This window comes from Sander lucioperca, chromosome 23 (genome assembly GCF_008315115.2).
Source record: "Sander lucioperca isolate FBNREF2018 chromosome 23, SLUC_FBN_1.2, whole genome shotgun sequence".
NCBI classification, from domain to species: domain Eukaryota; kingdom Metazoa; phylum Chordata; class Actinopteri; order Perciformes; family Percidae; genus Sander; species Sander lucioperca.
This window is the reverse complement of record NC_050195.1, coordinates 18,522,666-18,548,956: the sequence shown is the minus strand read 5'-3', so window position 1 is coordinate 18,548,956 and position 26,291 is coordinate 18,522,666. Positions and strand designations below refer to the sequence as shown.

At 39.9% G+C, this 26,291-nt stretch overlaps 1 protein-coding gene across 6 annotated transcripts in view; it reads right to left on the bottom strand.

The window, feature by feature from the left end:
* Positions 1 to 1,256: 1,256 nt before the first annotated feature.
* The window catches only part of rbm33a (RNA binding motif protein 33a), a 32,581-nt gene continuing 7,546 nt past the window's right edge, over positions 1,257 to 26,291 (bottom strand). Inside the window, exons 2-19 of one of the 6 annotated variants that reach the window (XM_031292945.2) lie at positions 25,496 to 25,574; positions 23,178 to 23,226; positions 22,760 to 22,833; positions 22,320 to 22,623; positions 20,260 to 20,418; positions 19,495 to 19,663; positions 19,099 to 19,316; positions 17,092 to 17,404; positions 15,371 to 15,432; positions 11,510 to 11,639; positions 10,709 to 11,088; positions 9,476 to 9,739; positions 8,991 to 9,275; positions 7,811 to 8,566; positions 5,986 to 6,162; positions 4,901 to 5,086; positions 4,229 to 4,317; positions 1,257 to 4,021 (exon numbers count right to left, since the gene is read on the bottom strand). In XM_031292945.2, coding sequence (XP_031148805.1) covers positions 3,973 to 4,021; positions 4,229 to 4,317; positions 4,901 to 5,086; positions 5,986 to 6,162; positions 7,811 to 8,566; positions 8,991 to 9,275; positions 9,476 to 9,739; positions 10,709 to 11,088; positions 11,510 to 11,639; positions 15,371 to 15,432; positions 17,092 to 17,404; positions 19,099 to 19,316; positions 19,495 to 19,663; positions 20,260 to 20,418; positions 22,320 to 22,623; positions 22,760 to 22,833; positions 23,178 to 23,226; positions 25,496 to 25,574 — 3,743 coding nt within the window. In that variant the 3' untranslated portion in view covers positions 1,257 to 3,972. Of the gene's footprint in view, positions 4,022 to 4,228; positions 4,318 to 4,900; positions 5,087 to 5,120; positions 5,427 to 5,985; positions 6,163 to 7,810; positions 8,567 to 8,990; positions 9,276 to 9,475; positions 9,740 to 10,708; positions 11,089 to 11,509; positions 11,640 to 15,370; positions 15,433 to 17,091; positions 17,405 to 19,098; positions 19,317 to 19,494; positions 19,664 to 20,259; positions 20,419 to 22,319; positions 22,624 to 22,759; positions 22,834 to 23,177; positions 23,227 to 25,495; positions 25,575 to 26,291 lie in introns of those variants that run through there. The other 5 variants (XM_035997984.1, XM_035997983.1, XM_035997985.1 and 2 more) reach the window with 5 other exon arrangements.

Here is a 26,291-nt window from a genome sequence, read left to right as displayed (position 1 = left end):
AACTTAACCACCCAACTCAAATTTCAGATATTGGAGCTTTGTATAAGCACCTAAACACATCAAGGAACCAATAACCTCAACTGCCTTAACATGCAACAATAACATAACTTTGACAAAAGTAAAGCCAATTAATAGTTGAATGCGATGAATTGCCAATTTTAAGCAAGTTGACTTGCATTCAGTGCTAGGATGATGTAAAACAACACAGCTGCTTTTAAGTTGGGAAGTTAGATAAAATAATAATAATAATAATAATAATAATAATAATAATAATAATAATAATAATAATAATAATAATAACCCAATTTGTTGATTTGCTGAAACATGCTAAACCCCTGGTATAATCCTTTAACTTTGCTTTTGGGGCTAGCAATCACACCGATAACAACCCTGTTTAAGTGGATGTGACCTAAAGAAAAAGAAAGAATGATTATTTCAGCCGGTCTGCAAAATCTCAGCACCCTGGATCACCAAATGGACCTGTTAAAAAAAAGTTGTGTTGTTAGTGTTATGTAGAACCCAACCCAGCAAATGTTGCGTATTAGATCCAAAGCTAGTAAAACCATTCTGATACTAGCAGCCATAATGACAGCGTATTCAAGCATTAAGAAAGACCCATAGTTATGGCACAGATGAATCTATCTTAATCAAATATTAAATACCATAATGCAACCACATCAGGTGACGCATTTGGAAAAACAACCTAGTTAAATAGCTTGCTGTAAATCAGGACGCAATAGAGCACCGTTTTTCTCAAGGAAACCACTATGAGAAATTCAACATCACTAAAAAGGTCAAGGTACATATGTACGAAATTCTTAAAATTAAGGTACAAAAAGATTCAATATGAATCTGCTCTGTCATTACAAGACCAGATGTCTTGTAGCAATATAACTATCACTGGCATTGCCGGTACTTTTTCAAATCCATAGGATTTACCACAGCACTAAAAATCAAGTGCAACACACAACATGAAAGACATCAAATACACATTGTTAGAGAACAAAACCCTCTACATCAGTTCAACTCAAAACAAAAGGAATAAAACATAAAAGAAGTCAGTTTAGAACAACTGCACAACATACAAAAAAAGACTTAAAACCATGGAACCTCAGGTTTTACAAGAAGAAAAAAGAAATTTTAGGAGTTTAGACATTTTCAGACACCCCATTTGTCCCGATACTTCAAATACTTCAAGCATGTTGTGAATCTAGTGACCTTTACTGGCAAGAATCACGAATGTGCAGCTTATTTTTTGTGGATTTTGATTTTTTTCAAGTAATGGCTAATTTAAGGGAAATACCACTAAATATATCAATTTGATTCGCAAATGCAGTCAAGGACAGAGGCCAAAAGGTACTTGTGAACATGAACAACTCTTTCTGAAGTCTTAAAACCACAGAACCATGAACTTAACCTGTGATGTCATCCAGATGCACAGCCATGAGTTGATTTACTAACAGTAATTTGAAGACTGCATATTTAAATGTTAACCCTCCAAATTATCTTTGAATAAATCAAATCCAGTGAAAGTTTAAAGTGTGGCTACATTTACCTTGCCTATTGCGTTACCTCTAGCATGTCAGGGCTGTAGGGAGCTGAACATTAGTATGACATCACAGTTAAATGGGTAGGACAAAAATTATTGTGTTTCTGGCTATGAAGCAAATAATTTCAATGCCAAAATTCAGTGGCATCCCCCTAAATCTATATGAGGTAGTATTTCTTGCCATACAAGGTGTTGAAAAAGTTTTATAAAGTATATGTGATAAGTTGTAAGATGAATAACCAAGAACTTACAAGATACGTAAAAGTATAAATTAATAAAAAGCAGCACATATAAGAAAGATTATTATTCGTAAAGGCACCAGACACATGGACATCACACACAACCACACATCTTTGGGCTAAAGTTTAACCGGCTTCACATACCTGCATGTTCACGGTATATTGGCCATGTTTTTATTTTACTTTAAACTTGTTGTCAAATGTCTTATAAACAGAATTGTGGTCCAGTCATTCTTCATTTTGGCTCTAAATTAGAAACATAACACTAGTAAAATGATTTATGTCTGGACACATTAGCATATCCTTACATATAAAAATGCTTAACTTGATACAACATAAGTAAAGAATAACTAAAAAAAAAAATTCAACAGGATAAATATTGAGAGAAAGTTCTGGTCTACTTATGCACATGATCACTACATAGATAATGGTTGCCCCCTCGGCTTTCTTTGTCACATTAACATGGGTAACAACGTCTTAAGATTTAAAAGAACTGTTTTTGTTTAACAAACTTTAAACCCGGAACGGACAAAAATGTTGTGTGATGAAGAAAGAAATCGTGGAATTGTGAAAAAACGTAAATGAGCCTAACTTGCTAAATGTAGTGATATCTCATGAAATCTAACTGGGAGACAGAAACTAGTATTTAGAAAATTTAAGAATTTCAGTGATGTGGTAGCACTCCCCAAACAAGGGCACATGCTCAGAGAAAATTAATAAGTATGAGAGATTGTACAAGTGTTACTTAGAATTTCTCATGAAAAAAATTATCTTTATGTAGGAGTACAATATCAATATGATTTATTATAATAAGGGGAATTCAATTTATGGGGCAAAGTAATACAGTGAATTTGTTTTAGTTTTCTGATCTACTGCCAAACATCTATGTTATCAACTCAACGTGAAGAAAAACTGTTCAAAGTGCTATTCTAGGTAAACCATGCAGCTCAGTGATAACCAAATGATCAATCTGATAGTCACGCAGATTCTGAACAATTATAGGCAAAAGGAGGAAGCCTAATGTACAGAAATGTATCCTGAGGAGAATTGTAAGCAATCCTGTCTGCAAAATTAATGACTAATACATCTCCCAAACAATAAACATTTGTAATTATAAAAAAAAAAAAAAAACTCAACAAAAAACACTTACATACACATTTCCTCAAAGACCACTCAACACAGACTATAAACCTAAATCTAACTAATCCATAATCAGACATACAACTAAAATATACATCCAAAATGCATCGGTTATTCCAAAATGGATTAAAAATCCAGTTAAAATATCTCATTAAGTTTAGAACAAGGAGCAATGCCAACTGACCAAATTGACTAACCTAAACTAGAGATGATCTGAACAATCTTTCCCAGAAGCAGCACTGAAACTGAAAAGCACCACAAAGTCTACCCCAAAGTCACAACATTTACAATTCCTAAAACCATTGGGAATTTAGAAAACCAGTATTCATTTTACATCCAGTGCCAATTTGGTTCCAGCCACTACTATGTGTCTAATGTTAAATCTTTCACTTCTGTGCCTGTATGCAAGTTCTCCACTAGGGAGTGCCATTCAACCAAAAACATCTTGGAGACTCCTCACTACCTGAAAGCTGGCTTGAGTTGGAAAAATGAAGCACTATTAGTGATGAAATACTGCCATCTATAGAGGGGGAGAAATACTGCTAGCCACAGCCTGCCACAACAATTTCCTGCATCCGAACCAATCAGTGAGCCGCAAATAATAAAAAACTACTGTGAAGTGGTCGTATCTCAATTACAAAGTTAAAGTGTTTGTTTGGTTTTAATAATTAGTCTAACTGAGGAGGGGAGCAACCATTATCCCATGATAAATTCTACTTAGTGTCCATGTAAGATGCACAAAACATTTTTCACAAACTACATTAAAGTAGATTTAAGTGTCCAGTGTCTCTCCAGTGCCATTTTACACACCAATAGACAAGTGGTAAACAAAGTCATACAATAGCATGCTCGCAGCTAAGGTCTTTAAGTTCACTGTTCCAAGTTGATTAGGAGATGAATGATGGTTCTGTACAGAGACGTTGGTGTGTAACCACAAAGGGCTGAAGAAATATTCCTATGCCAGGTTGGAGTTGTGCATGAGAGGCTCCCACGTTGGGAGAAAGCGACTTCTTGTAACAGGACTCGCTGGCTCTATTGTGCTCCTCATCCATCAATCAGCGACACATCAATGTGGGACAAATCAATCATGTGCCTGTGTAGTAATTGTGATAATGTTTGAGCCATTGTCTCTGGGGTAAAGATACTAATGAACACTTATGTTGTGCTGGGTACAATGTGTACAGCAGCTAAATTCCATGACCAGCACATAGGCAAAATGCAAAGGCTACCAACCACAGAATGTAATCATTTAATTGGTATTTCAATAAAGATGATGAAAAGAGGGAGGAATATTGATTACCTATGGAAGCTCATTTGAAAACTCGCTGCATGCTGGGGACTGGAAAATGTGGCGATTGCTTTTCTCTGCTGGGGCATCATTTTGAACATCTGCAATAAACAAACAGTAAAATACAAATAGGACTCTCTCACAGCAGACATTTTGACTTGTCATAGTAGGAAAAGCACAGGTGTTACTAATAACTAACAATGGCTCTGTTCTATTTAAGTGTTTCAGTGAGTGACAATGAGCAAGCATGCATGATACCAGGAACTTGAAATCAAAGCAGGTAAATGGAATTCAGCCATCATTCATTTCATTATTTACACCTGTGCTTTTCCTACTGTGACAAGTCAAAATGTCTGCTGTGAAAAAGGTTGATCGGATACAACTATATTCTCCTCTTATCCACAAGAGGGAGTGGGGGTGGCATCAGGAAATTTATTCATTCCCTTTCTCTACCTACCTTATCACTACAACAGAGGGCGCTATGGGATCACACTACGAAAATGTCATTACTGCCCCTCTGGTTGGTGCAAGTACATATCTATATTTTAAGTTTTCATCATGAGGTACATATAAAGGCTGTTACTCTTTATACAAACTGGACACTTTACAAGCATATAAAGTCATAAGAAAAGGTACTTGAATACAATAAAAATGCACACTTAAGTATCAAGCTTCGGTACCTACCTCTATGGGGCCGATGGACATGAGAAGATTCTGCAGTTGAACGTCAGTTGTGGATGAGGAGAGGCCCTTTATGGACACAGTGCAGCGTTCGCCCTCTGCTCCTCTTTGGCTCTGTCTGGTGGACATCGGACGACCTCGACCCATCTGACCACCCCCTCTACCTCGGCCCCGGCCCGAAACGACAACCTACACCGACACCAGGTGTGAGAAAAATTGCCCAAATGTGGTCAAAGTAATCGGGGAAAGGTTAAGAGAAAGATGGTGGGCGAAAACACAGACTAAAGCTTTCACTGGCATGCTTGATGTTTTAATCTCGCATTCAACCGTGTGGAGAGGAGCTATACTGTTTCTCAGCACAAAGGAAAATTTAAAAACGCTATGTTTTCCTCTTGCACCTCTCAGACACACCAAGCTTTCACATGATTGAGATATCATAGTTCTACATAGAACATCAACGTCAGAGCATGATGCTTGTGGCATGGCATATCTTCATTTATGCTTGAGAGTGAGAGGTATGTTTCTTCAGCTGCAGAGGAAGAGGAGGGAGAGACCCCAAAAGAGAGGAGAGGAGGTAGAGTGTGAGTGTGAGAGTGTGTGTGTGTGTGTGTGTGTGTGTGTGTGTGTGTGTGTGTGTGCATGCGCGTTTGCGTTGGGGGAGCATAAAGGGAGAAGAGCCATGCAAGCGTTATGGTGACTGCCTTACCGTGTCAGCATAAGTGAATATGGTAACTGTGACAGCAGTCTGGTGGTGACAGGCGTGCAGAGAGGCTAGGGGACCTTGTGTAGCCCCCCGCGTTACACTGCTTTCAGCTTGTCAATACTCCTGCACCTGGCATACCGTCCTGTCTTATTACCACTACTGCTCGATTGCTATGTCTACTGAAAACCAGGGTAGCGCCAGTGGCATAGGACAACGTTACAGGAGATATTTTAGCTTCTTTTTTTTCAGAACTGCCATTACCCCACATTCTGCACTATTAATATATATAATAATAATAATATATATATATATATATATACATCTTAGGTGAAATGGCTGCTGGTGTCCACAGCACAGACAAGGTGTGTGCTCATTTATGACATACCCTGTTTTGCTGTTGGTTGCCCATAACCCCTCGGCCAGCCTGTGGTGTTCCGCCTGGTCCCTGTTGCTGCTGCGCTGTCATGGTAACCTTTCTTTGCACGGCCTGGTTGAGCGGGGTTGCCGACCAGGTGCCTTGTTGCTGCAATGGGCTGCCGGCTGCCACTGGCCCCTTTCCACTCTGGATGGGGATGATGGAGGAGACCACTAATTTAGCACCTCACACAAAATTCCAGCATTTATCTCCATCTATCTGCAGACATCACAAACTTCTATTCACATTAAGCATTTAGGCAAAGTGTTTATGGACAAAAGGGAGAAATGCAAGGCCATATCTACAAAGCAAAGAGAAAAAGGGCCAGCATTGGCGCTGGATCCCTATCAGACATGCTGTGGGGAATAAAGATCAACCCAACAAGGTGATGTGCTCATTATCAAATAAAGTCACAGCTCAACTCTGTTGACATGCGGGGAAGAATTGAAGGTCGTCTCTTCCCCGACTCTGCGGAGAGATGTGACAGATCAATACAGGGGAAGAAAAGAGGCGATATCTCTGACCTGTCCCCAGTTGAGAGTAAATGGATTAATCCCTCCTATAGAAATCACAGCTTCTGATTGCACCCATCAAATGCTAAGCTGCATTACACTGGAACGACAGAGGCTCGATTTGTACCCGATTCCCCTTATACCCCTCCTCCCCAGCTTTTGTGTCTTGCACTGCTTTGTATTATCCCTGATGAAAATATAATTTGCCTCTTATCTGTGTGCCTAAGCCATACAAATCCTCAAAAGTGGCAACTTTCTTACACAGGTATTATGTTTCCCCCCCGTTCAACCAAGAAAGATTAATTACAAGGGGTTGATGGAAAAAAGCAACCGAGGGATGACAGCGAGGAAGAGAGAGAGAGCAAGAAAAAGAAAAAAAAAGAGGGAGGAGATAACATTGTCAAGTGCCCGTTGATGACAGCAGAACAATGTGGAAGAGGGAGCATCTAGACAATCTTCTTTTCACTATGGCTATAGGCCTTAGCTGTTTCTTTCTGTTTCCATCTCTCTTTCTCCACCTCACATCCTACACCCCTTTTTTCTCCAAGATGCGGTACATCAGATAGCTCTGCGCAGGTTTCCATTAACGCACTGACACCCAGTTATCTTTATCTGCAGCCAGCCTGTGATTTTGGCTCTGTTGCTTGATCCTCTGGGATGGAGTCGGAAAGCAGCTTATTTCAAATACTATCACATTCCACCAACATGTCTCATCAGTGACAAGTGTGAATGTTTAACATGCATGCCTTTGTGGTTTTTCAATAAGATTAATGTGTAATTAAGGCCACAGCAGTAACTTATCAAGTGAGTATAAAATAGCCAGCAGTGGTAATTCTGGACTAGTTGTTGTTACTGTCATTCTTGTTTTACCCTCTCTAAGGCCTCTATCTTTCAAAGAATACTCGTCTGCCCTTAAAAGAGGATATCAACCTTTAAGAGCAGTGATGAGGTGTCCCCAACTCTACAGATAAATGTCATACTGCTCTCTTTAATGCCTACTGCCTTTCTGTGTTCTAAAGGTAAAATGTGTTCTAAAGGCATTGTGTCTTAAATACCAGTTTCCAAAGCTTTAGAGAGGAAACTCTTAACAGATCAATTTTACCAAAATGACACCCCCATCACCTTGTCATTCCCATAGGTTAGATATATTTTAGATTACAAAATAGACAGTGTGAGGCCAATCAGTGGCATTTCATTTCAACACTGTCGTTTCCCTGTGGGTAAAATCTGTTGAAGAGAATTAAATAAATGTCGGACCAAAACACAGAAGAAAGAGTGCTCACCGCTCCTGAAAGTTTGACGACTCTGACTTTTGGTGGCACCTGCTGGTCTTCAAAACCAGAATTCTTGGCCCGCTGCATCACAGTTCTTTTAGTCCCAGGTATAGGTCCTTGAGTTGGAGCCTGAGCCTGGCCAGGGCCCACAGAGGGAGTTACAGGTATTATCTTTTGGGGGACCTGATTGGCCTGGATCTGAACACCAGGCATGTTAATGTTCTGCACAGCACTGTTTCTTCGCTGTTGTTGCAGCTGCTGCTGATTTTGTTGAGGCGGTTTCCATTGCTGGTCTGGAACAGGCCCAGGGGTCTGTTGCTGCTGGGCACTACCTTTTACCATCTGCAGGCGTGTCTTGACATTGGGACGTGGTGTAGGGATCTGAGGAGTGCCGTTGGGCGGGATGGGGGTGGCTTGGTTAGAATTCTTAAATGATTGATTTAATGATTGTGTTCTCTGAGGCAACTGTCTTTGCTGTTGTGGCTGTAGTAGATGTTGCTGCTGTTGCTGTTGTTGTTGCTGCTGCTGTTGTTGTTGTAGTACAGGGTGTGGCATTTGTTGATTTTGTTGTGAGGGTTGAATCTGTAAAGGAGCTGGGCCTTGGCTAGGAGTCTGGGCATTGAGCCTGTCCAGCAGCTCCTTCTTTCTAACTCCAGCCTGCATCTGCCGTCGCATCTCCTTTCTCTTCAGAATCTCTTCTCTCAGACGCTTCTGTTCTTCAATCTTCAAACGGTACTGCCGTGTCTCCTCATCCTCATCACGGTCCTGTGGCACAACACACAAACTGACAATATGACAACCTGTCTCCAATTACTGGAAGGGGAGCCGTGAGCCACTGTGTCCTATTTGAACATATTACTTGGCCTGGCACTCAGATGTAATCAAAGGCAAAACCCAAGAGAAAAATACAATAGTATTGATCTGGTCTTTCCAATTGAGTGAGACTGCTGTCATTAACAACCTTATGACTGGGCTTTTAATAAATTGGGGTACTTCTCAGCAAACTAATAAGCTTGGCCAAGCTTACAATTTCTGTGTAACTGGGAATTTAGCAGGTAACAAATACTCACAGTTTACACTACCATTTCAAAAGGATATGCATAAAAAAGTAGTACACATTAATTTGTCAATTGTGCCATTATGACATTTTTCCCCTTCCTTTTTTCCACGTAAGTGCTAAAAAGCTGACCTGTGGTGCCGTGCTGGACAGTGTGCTTGGGATTTCCTTGCGAACCACTGTCCTGCCTGCTCCCCCAGGCTGTGATTCGATCTTGTCAGCAACTTGGCCTCTTCCTCTGCCACCACCAGGTAGCAGCTGAGTGTTCTGCCCAGGACGCACCCCCTGTGTTGCCTTGGCAACAGCCCTAACGTTGGCAGCGGGGCGGGCACTGTTCATGTTTGTGTTGCCAGGTGCTACAGGGAGCTCCCGGAGGTTGCTGTTGCGCTGCTGCATTTGTTTGGAGACGGGTGCGTTCTGAAGAAAGGGCAAAACATAAACATTTCATGTTGGATTTACAATCAATGTGATATTAATATTTGCATTTAGGGTTATCCATTTTTCACATGCTACTTGTGTTTTTTGAGGAAAGAAAGAAAGTAATTAAAATGACCCTATTCTACTGCTTTTCTTCACTTTGAGCAGAAAATAGATGAGCTGATATGTTAATCTCTCACCATCCTCTGCCTGTTGGACATGTTGCGCTGTTGGGAGTTCTGAGGGCGGGGAGTCATCTGCCTGGGGCTACCATGAGCATGCTGTTGATGGAAGAGATTCTGGCCATGGTGCATCATGGGGCGGGGCTCATTGACATTTAGATGTTGCTGCTGATGATGGGGTAACTCCTGCCTATGATGTTGCTGCTGCTGGTGCATGGGCTGATGGGATGGCAAGGGGTCGTGATGCTGAAGCTGGGAGACAGGAGGGCCGTGCATTAAGCCCTGAAATATCAGAGAAAGGAGACATGAGTAAACCCGCAAAATCAGAGGTTAGTATTACATATGATGCTAAAAGTACGTCATTTTTATTTCATTTTTTTACAATAGCAATAGTATAGCTGCTTATGAATGCTACTCTCAACATTAAATAGTTTAGTTTATTGGTTTACACATATACAAATACTACAGATTAATATACACATAATCAATAAAAGATGTGATGGAGATGCAAAAAACCCTCAGAGGGGCTTAATCTGGGCACTCTCCAATGCATAATCCAATTAAAATAGAAACAAACTAAAATACTGAAAAAAAAGAAAAGAGAAAAAACGTCAAAACTAAAATTACACACAATATCAAATCAACAGAATAAATACGACGGTAAAATAATATTACAAGTTCCATGGGTTGTTTACAAAGACATTCCATAGGGATAACATTGGACAGACAAAAACAACCACTAACCATAAGGCAATTTCCTGCATATAATTAACCTCTAACTGGTATCCTAAAGTATCTACCTAGTAGTACAACAATAGTGATTCAATCACTAGAGGGAGCTCTTGTCTATGCCTCTTGACAAAATGCTGAGGTACCAAACAGACATCCGTCTTTTTCCTTAACGCTTCAGTAACAGTGAATATGATAACTAGTCTAGTTTATCTGTGTACAGTACTCTTGTCTAGTCATTGCTTAGGCCACAGCAGTTTTAATAATCCAGAGCAAAACCGACAAAAATTCATACATTCATGGCAGACCAAGCATGTGAATTGTTCGCCAGGCTCCTTCACAAGAATTGTCACAGGTAAGACAGGCTGCTACAAAAAACATCATGATATTCAGATCAAATTACCATATTTAGCAAGCAAATTCAAGAAACAATTGGGGAGGAACTAAAGAAACAGCACAAAATTGTTGCACAACACACAGACACAAATACACAAAAATCAGCAGGTTCTTAAAATCACTTACTCTTAGTCGTACCTGCATCCCAAACTGGACTTGTGGAGGGGGGAAAAGGTTCCCCTGCTGGCCAAAAGGCTGACGAGGGTCCATGAAGGGTCTGGGCTGGTTGGGGGGGCCACCTTGTTGATTCAAGCCGACCATCCCCTGATGACCTTGGTGCGGAGGGAGGTTGGGCCTTGGGGGTTCTCTTGGAAAAAGTCCTAGCGGACCCTGGCCTGGCTGGTTAAAGGGTGGTCCGGGTGGGCCAAAGCCCATGTGGCCCTGGCCGGGCAGCTGCTGCTGCTGCTGCTGCTGCTGGTGGATGTTGTGGCTGCTGTTCATCAGAGGACTGGGGCCCTGGTGATCAAACATGTGCTGCCCTGGAAACCGTGTTGACTCTGTGCGCTCTGTGCCCACACGAGGAAGACCAAACAACCACACAACATAGATGTCAGTTTTTGCCTTGTGAGCCAATTTCAATGCATCAGTAAATCCCTCTCTAGATGTATAGTGTTATGGCAAAGGGAAACGAAAACAGACAACTCTATCAAGGTGAAAAGGTAAACAACAAAGTGGGTTGTATTTAATTCTGCATTAACACTGTGAATGGAAAATCGGAAATATAGTTGTTTAATGCAGTTTCCAAGGCTCATTCAGATGTATATATACACAGGTATACACATGCATTTAACATGAGTGCTGCTGATAGAGCAGCACCAGAAAGCTAGCAGCATACCCTGTAGGTATACTGCCAGAGGTGATGTTGAATAGGATTAAATATGTCAAGAGAGCTTTGTAACCCTCGTCCAAGGTGGGTGTGGCACTCACCTCCCATAAAGAGGGGCTCTCTGTCTTGGGGGCCTTGAGGTGGCTGGTTCCTAAAGGGCTCCATGTGATGAGGGGGCCGCTGGGGCTGACCAAAATTACCAGACATGTGCTGCTGGAAGTCTCCTGGTCCCTGGGAAAACACAAAACTCATGAATTATAGGCCATACTGGGAATTCAATAATCACAAACAAATTAAACTAATGAAAAATGGGAATTTGTTGTGAAGTATTGCAGCTGGCAGGGAGTGCTTGTAATTGAAAGGCTAGGGTCATTAAAAAAAAAGCAGAATCTTGAGTTGTAAACATCAATATGCATGCCAATATTAACCCTTCGACTTGAATGTGTGAGCAAACCTGCATTAATGCTACTTGGAGCTTTGTTGATAAACCTTCTAAAAGCCTGTCTTTAACAAGAAAAGGGTATTTCAGGAGGGGTAACTGCCCTCACCTTTGTTTCAACTGCTTCGTATGTTTGACAGCTTTCTACTCATTGCATACACTTTACTCCCCATCTATCTTCCAAGGAAAACTAGATAACAACCCTTTAATCCCTCCTTGGAATTCGAATCCCCCTCATAACCGTCTCCTTTATTCTTTCAAATAGCCGTCTCTGTTGAAAAATTAACCTGCTATTCAACACATGGCACTTCCACAAATGGGCTGCTTGCCTCCTCCAAGCCTATTGTAAATTACTTAAGATGCTATCAAGGCTTAATCCATCTTTATACCACTGCTGCATAACGGTATTTAGAGAGAAGAGGTGTTAGAAAGCTAGAAGGCCAGAGTCCCAAAAACTTGCTTAACAGAAAGTTAATCAAAGGGGCTTACAAAGACAGGGGATCACAATGAGGGTGCACTCATACTGTTTTAAAAGGTCAGACAGGCAGGTTTGCACAATGAGGACTCCAGTGTACATATAATACCTCTTAAATAACAAAGCTCAAAGCTAATCCTTGATAAACAGGCTGTGGGCACTCAATATGTAACTGCTGCTACAACAGTTCTCAGCAGTGAGGGGATAACCAAGACAAATATAGTGGAGAGGGGGCAAATGTCAAAGTATTTAATAAAGAATAGAAATTTCAGATATTCTTTGTTTTCGGGATATGGTAATGTTCACAAGCGAGTTAAGGAGCTGTTACCAAGGTTATAATCCTTAACAAAAACGAACGAAATAACGAAAACTAGGTGGGAAAAAACAACAATACAAAAAAAAACATAACTAAAACTGTAATGTCTGTTTGCAAAACTAACTAAAATAAAATGATCAAGTAATAAATGTCCTTAGTTTTCGTCTTTGTCAACGTCTTTCATAGAGCAAATAACGTTATATCTTTCAGAGTTGACATTTCCGACAACAGACCTGTTTTATACAATATATGCCATAGACATATATAGTTTCCGAGTGGGAACCCAGAAATTCCGACATCCCATGTCAAATTGAACACAACATAGTCCATGCCCCTCGCCTGGCATCATGGCGGTACCGAAAGCGGAAGAAAGCGGCAGAGTCCTATTTGATTATGACTGTCAGATAAACGCAAGTGCCTTGCAGTGGAAGGTGGGAAAATATGTGGACAATTTATTAAAAGGGAAAAATCCCACAACTTTGAAAGTACATTTGAGAAGCGCGCACAAGGAGGCTAACCTAGCTTACCTTAACAAGGTAAAGGAGAACACAAAGCCCCCTTTCCCCGAAATAGAAGCTAACCCGGGTACAGGGCATGGATGTATGGGTACAGGGCCAGGCAGCATGACGGAGACAACCGTAGGACAGAGAACACTACAGGCGGGCTTTCACAGGCGACCCGATAGCTGCTGGTTAGTAAATATGCAGGAACACCAAAAGCGGGAGGAAGCGTGGGTTAATATGTGTACTGATACTGGGATGTCTATAGAACTGTGTGAGTCGACTGACTTCAAAAAGTTTGCCACTTTACTCGACCAAAGTTCAAAACACTGTTCATGTATGTCTTCTTTCGTCTATTGGCTATTTAGGTTTTTTCATGGCACACGTCACTTACACATTTTGCACTTACTGCGGCGACTGTTTACATATTTGTGCTCATCATATGTACATTTTATGTAGCCTACTGGTGTTATTGTTGAATACACTGTGAATACATATTTCTAAAATTGTATGATGTTTTTGTTATTATTACACAATACTTTTTCTGACCTTTTTGAATCTTGCCCCTGACAAATAACCCATATTACAAAAAATGACTAACACTAAAACTAATAAAAACTAAGCTAAAACTAAGCATTTTCAAAAACTAAACTAGCAAACCCTAAAAAAAAAACTAAAACTAAACTGAATTTGAAAACAAAAAGTCAAAATGAAATAAAAATAAAAACGAAATAAAAATGCAAAACTATAATAACCTTGGCTGTGACTGCTACCAATTACCTACATTATTATCAAGGAAGAATTTAATCATCAACATGTACAACAAGAAATAAAGGATTTCAAAAAGATTACTACTAGAAATTACAGCCCTTACTGACAACATTTCCAAATAGTGTGGTTGGTGGCCTCTTTATTTTGTGGTTTAACTGAATGTCATTATCTAAACGGATTCAAAATTCTAATGCCTTTAATTGGTGCTGAGATTAATATTTCAAAACCAGTCTTCACCAGCAAAAAATGTATGCAGTAATACTAGAGGCTATGACCCCCCATTCTCCCAGTCTTTTAACAATTAAATTTGATGGGATGATAATGTATGATAATCATGAGTAATCAGGTGCCCAGTGGTAAATGGAATGTTGCCGGCTGGTATGTCACCTGCATTTCAAATTGTGTCCTTGGCAACAGCAGCCTAAACGCGATTGACAGCTGGGGAATCCAACACTATGCTATTCACCCGGCCAGTTGTCTGCAAACCCTTCCAACCCCACCTTCTACTGTCTGATAAGAGGCAAAACAGCTCCCTGCTACTGTGCTATCTATATCTAGCACAATCACAGACCTCAGGGAAGAGGAATTGCACGATACTGATATTGAAGGTTGGAAAAGGGGTTAGTAAAAATACAGTTGGACAAAGATTGACTATGTGAAAGCCTGGCTCATTTGACAACACGGTTGTAAATTCACATAAACACAATTAGATGCAGCTATTTTCCAATGGCTAATTTGCATAAATCCATAAAAAATGCACTTTCCAGGAAGATGTCAGTCAGTACCAGCACCACCTGATGCCTAGGCATCATTTACTAGAAGCACTGAGTAACTTAAGGCACTTTGGCTGACCTGCTGTCACGCCATTTCCCTCAATACAGTAATTACTTTAAAGGCATTTCCGTCATCCCTTGGATGGGTTCTTTGTGAGTGAAATAAAGGACCTTTTCTTCCAGGAAATCACTGACTTAAGATCCCTATTCTCTGACGTGAAATTCAGCCTTCGGAATATATGGTGGAAAAAGGCAAGAGGCCTTTCCCAGCCCCATCAAACCGCCAGCATGTTTCATTAATTCAAATACCGTTCAAAAAGGTCTCTGTGCCTTTGGGACACAAACTTGTGGAAAGTGAATTTTAACTGGCAGTATATCCTGGTTTCACAATTCCATTATGTACCAAGCTGGCTATTTGGAACCCCAGCCCATCCATGAAGAGTTGCAAACTAAGTCCCGCCACTGCAGCCTTGACCTCGAAAAGTCTACTGCCTAAAGCCCCTATCACGCATTTCCAGTTGTGCAGCCAGACTCGTATCAATGTTTACAGATTTGCTTTAACAGTATTTGGCCAGGGCCGGCAGTCTAATTGCCGTAATGATATTGCCCTTACAAAAAGGGACGCTAACCGTGTGGAGAGGGAGAGTAAGTGAGGCAAAAGAGAGAGAAAGGAGCAGCTGCTACTCACAGGGAACCTCTGAGGACCCACAGCAGGTCTGGGCTGGCTCTGAGCAGGAGGCATCAAGGGCACTGCAATGAGAGAGAGAAAGAGCAAGAGAAAGTGGGGGTGGATAGAGGAGGGGGAGAAAAATAAAAAAGAGGGGCAGTAGGCAGAGAGAGGGTGGTGATAGTAGAAAGAGAGGAGCCCATTAGACATCTCCATGCTAAAGGCTGTTACACAGACATAGGCCTACATGTTAAATTTTATATCAGAGTTGTTCCTCACATTCCACACCCCAACAGCTGGGCACGGACCAGGGGCTCAAGGAAATATAAAATATATGAGAATAATTTGCCAAACTTAACAAACAGAAATGAATACGTCATTTGCTGTTTGACAACATTTGGCACAATATAAATCAATAAACTGGATTGTCATATTGCTGTTTACTGTAATTGTATGTCAACATCTACAACTGGAATCTATTACTTCATTGAATATATACATAAATAAATAAATATACACAGACATATATAAAAACTCACCCACACACTTAATAACCACAGGCAATCCCTGATTTTCCTCCCAGGAGCAAAACCCAAACCTCATGTGCACTTGCACACCGTCACACACACAAACACACACACACACACACACACACACACACTCTTTGCTAACAAAATTTCAATCTTGGCCTGGACAGACAGGCCAGATAAACCCATCTTGGGAAATGAAATGGTGATGCTGCCAAAAGAAAAATGGAGGATAAACCCATTACTGGCTGAGAGAGCTATTCACTTGTCATTCAACCAAACAACAAAATGACATTCTAATCCAGACACCTTTCAGGACAGTGCAAGGATAACTGCCAGCCATAATATGCACCTCAATTGAGCATCTTGTTGATTAACTATTATGGCACAATTTTCGATAAAATGAAAATCTGATTTTATTACTCAGAATTTAGATTATGAAACTTAGATAATAAAAAAATAAAAATTTTAAAGATATTTTTGCTTTTTTTAGATAGTGACAGAAAGGAAAGGGGAGAGAGGGGGCAAGATCTGTAGCAAAGAGCCCGCTGGCTGGGCTCAAACCCAGGTCCAGCACAGACAAAGCCTTAATGGCATCCGCTCCACCTGGTAAGCTACTGGGAGGCACAAATGTTCTATCAGGGGAGCTTGGATTGATGCAACATATCTCCTTGCTAATGCATAGGTGGCGGAGTTCTGCTGTCATTTATGAATGAGATTGCAATATCACAGTTTTGTGCTTTATACTATTAATCGGTCAGCACTGTGGTAGGGCTGGGCAATATATTGATATTATATCGATATCGTGATTTGAGAGTGGATATCGTCTTAGATTTTGGATATTGTAATATCGTGATATGACACAAGTGTTATCTGTCCCTGGTTTTAATGGCTGGATTACAGTAAAGTGATGTAATTTTTTGAATTTACCAGACTGTTCTAGCTTTTCTATTATTTGCCTTTACCCACTTAGTTATTATATACACATTGATGATGATTATCAAAAATCTCATTGTGTAAATATTTTTTTGTAAGCACCAATTGTCAACCCTACAATATCGGCGCAATATCGATATTGAGGTATTTGGTCAACAATATCGTGACTGTGGTGAATCCAGAAAAACACTGGAAATGAGGGGAAATTATTTTAAAGCCAGAGAAGTTGAATAAAAGCAGTCCCATAAAAATCACTTGAGTGATAGTGAATTAACCTACCTTGTACAGAGGATGCTGTGGGCCCTCTGAAATGGGGGTTAATGTGGATGTTTTTGGGCTGTGGAGGCTGCTGTTGGTGATGTTGGGGGAAATTGGGTGGCGGGGAGCTCATCATTCGTGGTGGTGGCTCCATCTGGGGCCGCAACGGCGGGGAGCGGTGAGCCATGTGTGGGGGGATGAGGGGCTGAAGGGGCTGTTGGGCCAGTGGGCGCCCATGGTCTTGAAAGGGAGGAGGTCCTCTTGGATGGGAAGGGTGGTGCTGGTGGGAGTGCAGTTGCTGCTGATGAGGAAGAGGCATTCGGAGAGACGGCTGCTAATTGGAAAGAGATGGGGAAATGGAGAGGAGGGAAAATCAAAACAACCTGTCAAAACACATTTCTTTCTGGTAATATTCTGATATCACTGCTTGCAGCCATGCAATGACACACCAACAAGTCAATTCACAAGCAAGATTGAAGATGGTATCCTAAAGTAATTTAATGTAAGGCTCCCCTGACCGGTCAAAAGTTTGGGGTCACTCAGAAATTTCCATTCCACTCCATTAGAGACAGAATACCAGCTGAGATCAGTTGCATTGTTTTTTTGTTTAATCAGGGCAGCAGTTTTCATATTACATTATGTGCTTACATAATTGCAAAAGGGTTCTCCAATGTTTTCTCAGATTAGCCTGTTCTACTGTTGTAGAAGAAGTGGCTGATCTTTAATGCAATATCTACATTGCCCATTATCAGCAACCATTTATCCAATGTTCCAAAGGCACATTCTGTTTACTAATCTGATATTTTAAAAGGCTAATCTGAGAAAACATTGGATAACCCTTTTTCAATTATGTAAGCACATAATGTAATCTGAAAACTGCTGCCCTGATTAAAAAAACAATGCAACTGATCTCAGCTGGTATTCTGTCTATAATGGAGTGGAAATTTCTAAGTGACCCCAAACTTTTGACCAGTTGTGTGTGTGTGTGTGTGTGTGTGTGTGTAAATAAGTGAGCTATAGCCATTAAGAAGAAAAAGTCAGCTGTCTGATGGGTGCTTGATAATTGGCCAGTCTGTTTAAGCTACCAAACAAACATGCCAGTGACCAAATTAGTTACGTAGTGAAACATACAGTATGTTGTAAAAAGTACAAGCTCATTAACAGCAATCAGCAGAATGTTTGTGGTGTTGGCATATTGTCCATCTGTCATTAAATATTCATTTTCAGTGTTGATGTTTTGTTTTGAATTTTACAGCATATTATCAATGAATAAAAACAAAATAATGGAGAGCTGGAGTAAAATGTCATGCAGCCTTGAGAACAATCGCTTGAACACAATGGTATAATGGTATACAAAAATAACATAAAAAATGGAAATGTGGCATCTTTGACATCACATCCACAGGAAATGATGGTAACAATTACACCTGGCCCAGTTCTGAAATTTGATAACCTTCCACTTTGTGACTGAAGATCATCACTACTAGTTCTTTTTATGTAGGTTACATGTTCCAAGTGACTTTTTCCCTTGACCTTCAAAATATCTTGTATGACCTGATGAGCCATGTAAATCAAAGGATTAAATGCTTGGAGTGATATTTAATAATGAAAGCCCACAAGAAACTAAATCCAGGGCAAAGAACAAATTTAATTTTGTATAATACTGTCTAAATGGACTACTGCCAAATGAACTGCTATAATCCATATATCAACATAGATAAGGGGGAGCAGAGCGTTTTGACTTTTGTCATGCGTAAATGACCATAGCTTTTGAGGTCTTAGATAGTGAAGAGAGCAGCACTGAATAAAACACGTCAAGTACAAAGCCACCCATTCTTTTAGTAACTGACAAATACAGGAAGGTAAAAAGTCAAGCCATTTTAAATCATCTTATCCAGTGAAGCTCTTATGCTCTTTTTAGCTTCTCCTCAAGAGGAGTGGTTCAATGTTGAGTGATGCGTTACTCAGTGTAGCCAAAAAGATTATCTCTTTGCAAGGGTTCAGGTGTATGACTGTACAATGGTTTACCTGCATGCCCATGTTTCCCATCAGGGGGAGCCTCTGGCCAATCATTCTTCCTCTGTTTCCTCCTCTAAAATCTACCATTCCAAATGGTGGGAAGCCTCCTCTTCCTCTGCCTCCTCGCATTCCTCCTCGCATGCCTCGGCCTCCATATCGGTTTTGTTTCTTTTGCCGTTCTTGTTCTTCAAACTCCATCAGATCTTGCTTAGCCTTCTCTGACAGTTCTAATGATAGGTAGAACAGGAAACCAGAACACTTGTACATTAACCAAAAAGTACAGGTTCAAGTAATGTAAACTAATTACAGTGTGGCGCAAAGATTTAAGATCAGAAAATATTTGAGAATTCACTCTGGTTGTTACTGAATAAAGGATAAATATTGCCCAGCCGGAATAATTTGTACCTAGTGTTTCAGGGATAATCCTCCTGTTACTGCCTGCATCAGCCAACCGCACAACGGCGCCATCCTTTCTCTCAGATTTAAACCTTATGCGACCAGACTCTTCATCTTCCTCATCCTCCTCGTCCGATTCCTCCTTTGTCTCTTCTTCGTGCACACCTTCATTTTCAACCTGAGGACATTTCCAGAGGTTAAAAACAAAAGCCACAATTTTACAATCGGAAGTGTTTAACTTCATCATGGTTTTCAGTGCATCACAAAGTCTCCAATTAGCTAATTAATCTATTAGTTGATCGAACGAATTTGAATATTAACATTTTTTAAATAATCAATATATATTTTAAGTAACTTTTTAAGCAAAAATGCCAAAAGTGATCTAGTTCCAGTTTCTAAAATGTGACTATTCCCTTGCTTTCTTAGTCTTCTATAACATTATACAGAATATCCTTGGGGTTTGAACTGTGAGTCAGACAAAACAAGACATTTGAAAATGACATCTTTAGTTTTAGAAAATTGTGACTATTTGAAATTTAACTGACCAAGTGATTAACAGATTAATCAATAATGAAAATAATCTTCATAGTGGTCAACATTTAACACTGAATAGCATTCTTCAAACCTTCTGCATGAACTTATGAAATTATGATAACATTTATTAAAATAAAATTAACTTCAGACATTAACCTACACTGCCTTGAATGCAACTACAGAGCCCTATGTTCACACAGTAAACGATGATGGTATGAAGTACGGAGGGTGTCAGCACACCTCCTCTGTGTCAAAGACCTGAGAGCCCTCGGCTGTGTCTTCCTCCTCCACTTCCTGCTGCTCTTCTCCCCCTACCTCCCTCTGCTCCTCGGGGACCTCCTCCTGTTGGACTCCATGTTTAGCCAGACGCTCATCAACATAGGTTTGGTATTCATCATCCTTTAAAGATTACATGGATAACACGTATTGATTAGTTTAAGTGGTAGCAACGCTTTGATAAGGATCAGAAATGGCCGACTGCTTCAGCCATTGCTGGAAAACAATCTCTCTTGGTGTCTGTGCTGAAAATGAAAAATCTATTTATGCTACACATGCTGTTATGATGTACGGCAAATATATATGACGAGGGGGGTAAATGGATAAGTTCAACTGACATCCAAGAGCACATTTTATGAATATAAATGTACACATTTTTTATCTAATTTGAGCGGCTAAAATAAATACAAGGGGGCTTTATGATATGTATACTTGTGAGTATCTGTAATTTAAACAAAAATACATTTTACCTTTTTAAATGAAAAACAATCATACAGAGCATAGAGGCAAACATTAAAATGTTATGGAGAGGATTTTGGGGAGACACCATGTAACCCCCCCCCCCAACCCACATTACCATAACAGTGGGAGCAAGGCTTCATTTCTATTCCTGACAGCATTTGAAATTCAATGAGATGTAAATGTTTGACATGATATACAGAAACGCAGGCACGGATAAAAGCACTCCTCCCCAGTTCTAATGATGGTGAAAATATCATTGACTGACTGCTCGCAAATCACTCTTGTTATTGGCCACACTGTAAGTCCATGACTCCATGCCAAAACATTTCACAGACAAACATTCTGGGAGATGACAAATCAGTTTTACTAATCCACAAGAAAATTCCAGTTCAAGTCGTCATGCAATCATTTCATATAATTCCAAATACACATCTCAGTCATTCCAGCAAACCAACAACCTCATACTACTGGTATGGGAGTTGCTCCTAATTTAAACATTCTATCTGCATAACACCCTCTAACAAAAACTCACTGCTAAATAAGGTCAGACTGTAGGTCACACCATGGTGTTTGGTGTTGCGCTCCATTAACCTGCCAAACAGCAGCACATATTAATGCAGAAAAGAAAAAAGAAAAACACTCAGCAAACCAGACGAATGGACAGGCTGCCCCAAGGGAACACAACAGCTTAATCCTTTAAACTGTTCCACATAGTACTCAATGAATACCACGCCGAGTAAAATGTCAAGGCCAGGAGGTTTAGTGACCTTGTAAACAGTTATTACACATAATACAAATCCAGACATTTCCCAAAATAGGCATACACTTGTGCCGCACACCTTCAGTAAGAAGGTCAACATCTTATCTTTGTTTTGAAAAAGGAGGTAGGCCAATATATCTCTGTCAGGTGCCAAACACCATCACACCTTGGTAAATGGACCACAACGGACATTTGCACATGGATCTGGTCTTATCTTTGATCCTCTTAGTCCTGGCTAAGAGGGAAGGGAAAGGAATAAAAGGGAAACTCGCATCAATCATTAGAAAACTGTATAGGGTGTCCTCAGGAAGGTCAATAATCTGTTCACCTGCATGAGACTTTATCAGATCCAGTCTAAAGCCAGAGATAAAAGCCCCCCACATTAACCTCCGCCGATTGGCAGCACATCTCCCCAACACAAAGCAGCTTCTTACTCCCCCAAAGATACAGGGCCCAAGGTCACAATGGCACGGGGATTTGGAGGCGACAGCAGAGCATTACCTCATGCCAAACAAGCTGTCAACACAAACTTTGTCAGCAAGATGGAGAAATTAAATGGCAAGAAGTGATAATGAATCTAATCCTCCCGTCCCAAAACGCCAACCAACATCTCCTTCTTCTGAATAGATTTTTAATCCCGACTGTCCCCTTGCCGGGAAAAGAAAACTGATGTTATCTCTTTGATACAATAGAGTTGGACAGAAATAAGAGTGGGAGGAGGTGTGAGGAGGTGTATGTGTGTGTGTGTTTGTGTGTGCATCTGCAGGCTTTTATGTGTGAGTAAGCAAATGTGAGAACTCACTTGAAATTCACCATCTATGGGCTCATTGATTTGGATGTCTAGCACTTCATCCTGGTAGCCATCGTCACCCTCAGCTAGCTCTCCAGTGTAATCCATTTGGTCATCAGGCATCTCTGCGTTGTCCTCTTGGCTGTATCCCTGCGTGTACTCCTCTTCCCCCTCTTGTTGGTACCCCTCCTCGTCTACATCACCTTTTCCACCCAGGTTCACAACGTCATCTGTGTAGTCTGCTTCCTGCGTGTTGCCCTGCTGGTCATAGGATGTGCCCATGCTGTATGTGGCATTGAGGCTCACATCCTGACCACTGAAAAACAAACAAACATTGGGACTTTGCAGAAAACAGTGATGATTTGTGAAAATTTAAATCTTAACTCTGTCAGCTTTAAAACTGAAAACATTACAAACTTGGCACAGACGTGGCACTTATGTCATTAGCTTACCTCATATTTACATCTTCATCATCACTTTGTAGAAGGTCATCATTCAGCTCTTCATCAGACACTTCTGAGGGATTCTGAAACAGAAAAAAAAGAACCATCATGGTGTGCTTTAAAATACTATTCTACTCTTCCTCAGTTGTGTTTGTCCGTGTGTGAGGCGTGGGGGAAGGGGACCACCTCCAACCCCAAAGGATGCTCTATTCCCATGTGGTGAAGGCAATCTGGGCAGGTCAACACAGTCCTTTTTTGTCCACTGTACTTCCTCCTGGTTCACATCAACAGTTCCCCCCACAGAGGAGCCACCTGCTACAAGTCAACTGTTCACTTTAATTTTCTAAATATTCTACCAACACCCAATGTTTTGGATATTAGTATAAAATCAAAGTAAACAAAACAGTGAGAGTTTGTATTATCTTACCTTTTTACCTGACAGCCAATCCTCCTCCAACAAACCCTCTTCCAAATCACTTTTAAGGAGAAACAACACAATAACAAGTTAGCTGAGTCAGATAATGGTGCAGAGTTATTTATATTTACAATTTATGGTATTGTGCATATAATATTGTGCTTGTTTTCACTGTATGTCCCAGTGAGGTATATCAACTCCTTTCTTTGTGCATGACTTCTTGCCTGTCAACCTTAAAACGGATAAAATCAAATAATAAATACATTTCTTACACTGCACTATAACTTTTATTATTGTATTTGTATCTTATTCTTTTTTAGCCTGTTTTATTTTCATGACCGTTTTAATTGCTCTTTAATGTTTTATGTCAGGTACTTTAAATAGCCTTGTTGCTAAAAAGTGCTATAGAAATAAAGTTCCCTTGGCTTGCCCTACAACCTCAGTCAGTCAGTCACCAGGGCATATGGACGCTTTTGTCTTGTGCCTGTCAGTCAGTCACCAGGGCAATAGAGAACACCTGTTTGTCTCGGAAGTGTAACATTACTGCAAGGCGATCTAGCTATTATGTGTCTGCGCAAGTTTTGAAAAGTGTAACCACACTTGTGTCCGCTTTACCGGCATTGCCGTGTCTCACTGTGACTTTAACAAACTGCAGAGGCAATGTAGCTTTCGCTCCGTCAGCACCACAGCTCTGCGTGTGTGTCAGAGCTGAGCCCCACTCTCTGTGAAAGATGCAGAGAGGATATGGCAAGCCATTTTAACATTTAATAGCTAGACTGGATATTTATTGCAGATATCCATAATTCAACTCTTCCTAGTCAAATAGAACAATTCAGATATCCACAATGACATTCTTCCTATCTACAATTGTCATTTCAGACATCCACAACGTAATTCTTCCTATCCAGAATGAACATTCCAGATATCTGCAATAGAATTACTAGGAAGAACTCCCATTTTAGACATCTACAATACAATTGTTACTAATCAAAACTAAAGTGAGCCATTTTGGCATTAATTATTATCTTTTTGCTTAACGTTAAACACTGCATCAGTTACTATTTTAGAAATATAAAATTACATTCTGGATGTAAAGCATTTCTATTATAGATACCCACAATTGTATTTTTCCTAGTAAAATTGCAGTTGTACGTATCCATAATGACATTTATCACTAGTCAGAATGTATTTTGGATAGTCAAAATTACAATATAGATATCTGGAATGCTTGTTTTCTTTTGAGTTCTTCCTAGTAAGTCTATTGCAGATATCTGGAATGTTCATTCTGGATAGGAAGAATGACGTTGTGGATATCTGAAATTGAAAGCCCCATACACATGAATGGGAAATAGGACGTCATTCGTACTAGTAAGAATGATGTGGATGTCTGAAATGACAATTGTAGGTAGGAAGACTGTCATTGTGGATATCTGAATTGTTCTTTTTGACTAGGAAGAGTTGAATTATGGATATCTGCAATAAATATCCAGTCTAGCTATTAAATATTTAAACTGCCAATAAAAATTTTAAAACGATTTTTAGATCTTTTATTTAGTTTTGACCAGTACAATCAAAGTTGTAGATATCTTGAAATACAATTTCTACTAGTTAAACTGATACTGTAGAGTCCTTTAATTACCTTTCTAACTAGTGAGAATATAATTTGATCCAGTAAAAATGCTTCACTGTTGATAATACTGTGCAATTTCACCAATGTGCAATATCTGTATACTGTGCAATATCATTACTCCACACTGCATATCACACTGTATATAAAACCACTTATCTTTTTATTTTATTTTTTGTATATAGCGCCTTAGAACTGTGCACCTTATATGTTATGTATCTGAAATTGGTTATGAGCTATGTATGTGTGATAGATATCTGAAAAGCTGAATTGACTGATTGAACCGATTTTATTCTGATCCAAATACATTCTGTGATAGAAAGGACACTAACATTATATCCTGGAATGTAATCATAAGACATATGATGCTTTTAAGAAATGATTGCAAATAAAGCAAACTGTTGGTTTGGAACTACAGGCTGTATTCACTTAGGTAACGTTACTGTTGACAACTTTTTCCAGCTGTTCATTCACCATATCCCAGCCTCCCACCTGCTGAAAGAAAATTCTAGCGGAAACACTGTATCTCATGAAAAGTTGTTTCGTAGATGCATGGTTTTTAAAGTATAGTGATGTTTTGTTTATAGGAAGATAGGAGTATTATGCTGCATTTAACAGGTTTTGATTTTGACTACCTTAGCAGATTGTAAATTACATACACTACAGTCCTCTTGAAAAATTAGAACATGAGAAGATGATTTACCTCTCTAGATCATCATCTTCACCTCTCCTCCTGCGTAACCGCTCAGCACCAGGTTTGTCATATTCATCAAAGTCATAATCTGCAAAAGAAAGGCAGGACTATGCTAATATTCACCATCATCATATGCTGATATCACTCTGTCCTGCACAATTTGATATGTAGAGACTATTAGCACACAACATTGTTGATTCAGATTGACATGACCATCATACCAATCTGAATCAAAAACTTGTGCAGCAAGTACACAAATGCCATGTGTACCAACAGCAAGGAGAAAATATCAACCAAAGGGCACGATTAACTCACACATCTTCTAGGAAAAAATGGGAGGGATAACCAGAATGATGACTCCACAGACATTCCCATTCAAGTTATCTCACATAATACGACACAATGTTGTAAACAATAACAGACTGAAAACATTAATATCCAGGATTCGTCCGACAATAATAACTGCTCTATTTACTTCAACAAAGATTTGCATTTTTAAATTTTTGTTAATTGGTTCCCACTGCGTGCATGGCTTTTCGGACATGAGTGCAACAAATACTGATAAAAGCAAATTACTTAAATCAAGAAGTCAAATAATAAATTGTTACTACTAATAATAATTATATATCTAGTATTTTAGATACCAATTCATTTTTAATTGCTGTAAAAACTAGGGCTGGTCCGAATACCATTTTTTGAGCTTTGAAGCTTCGGTAGTAATGAGCATCGAATATTCGGAGAGAGGGGGCTGAACATATTATTATCTCTAATAAAGGCAGGAATCTCTGTGTCTGTCTGTTTGTTT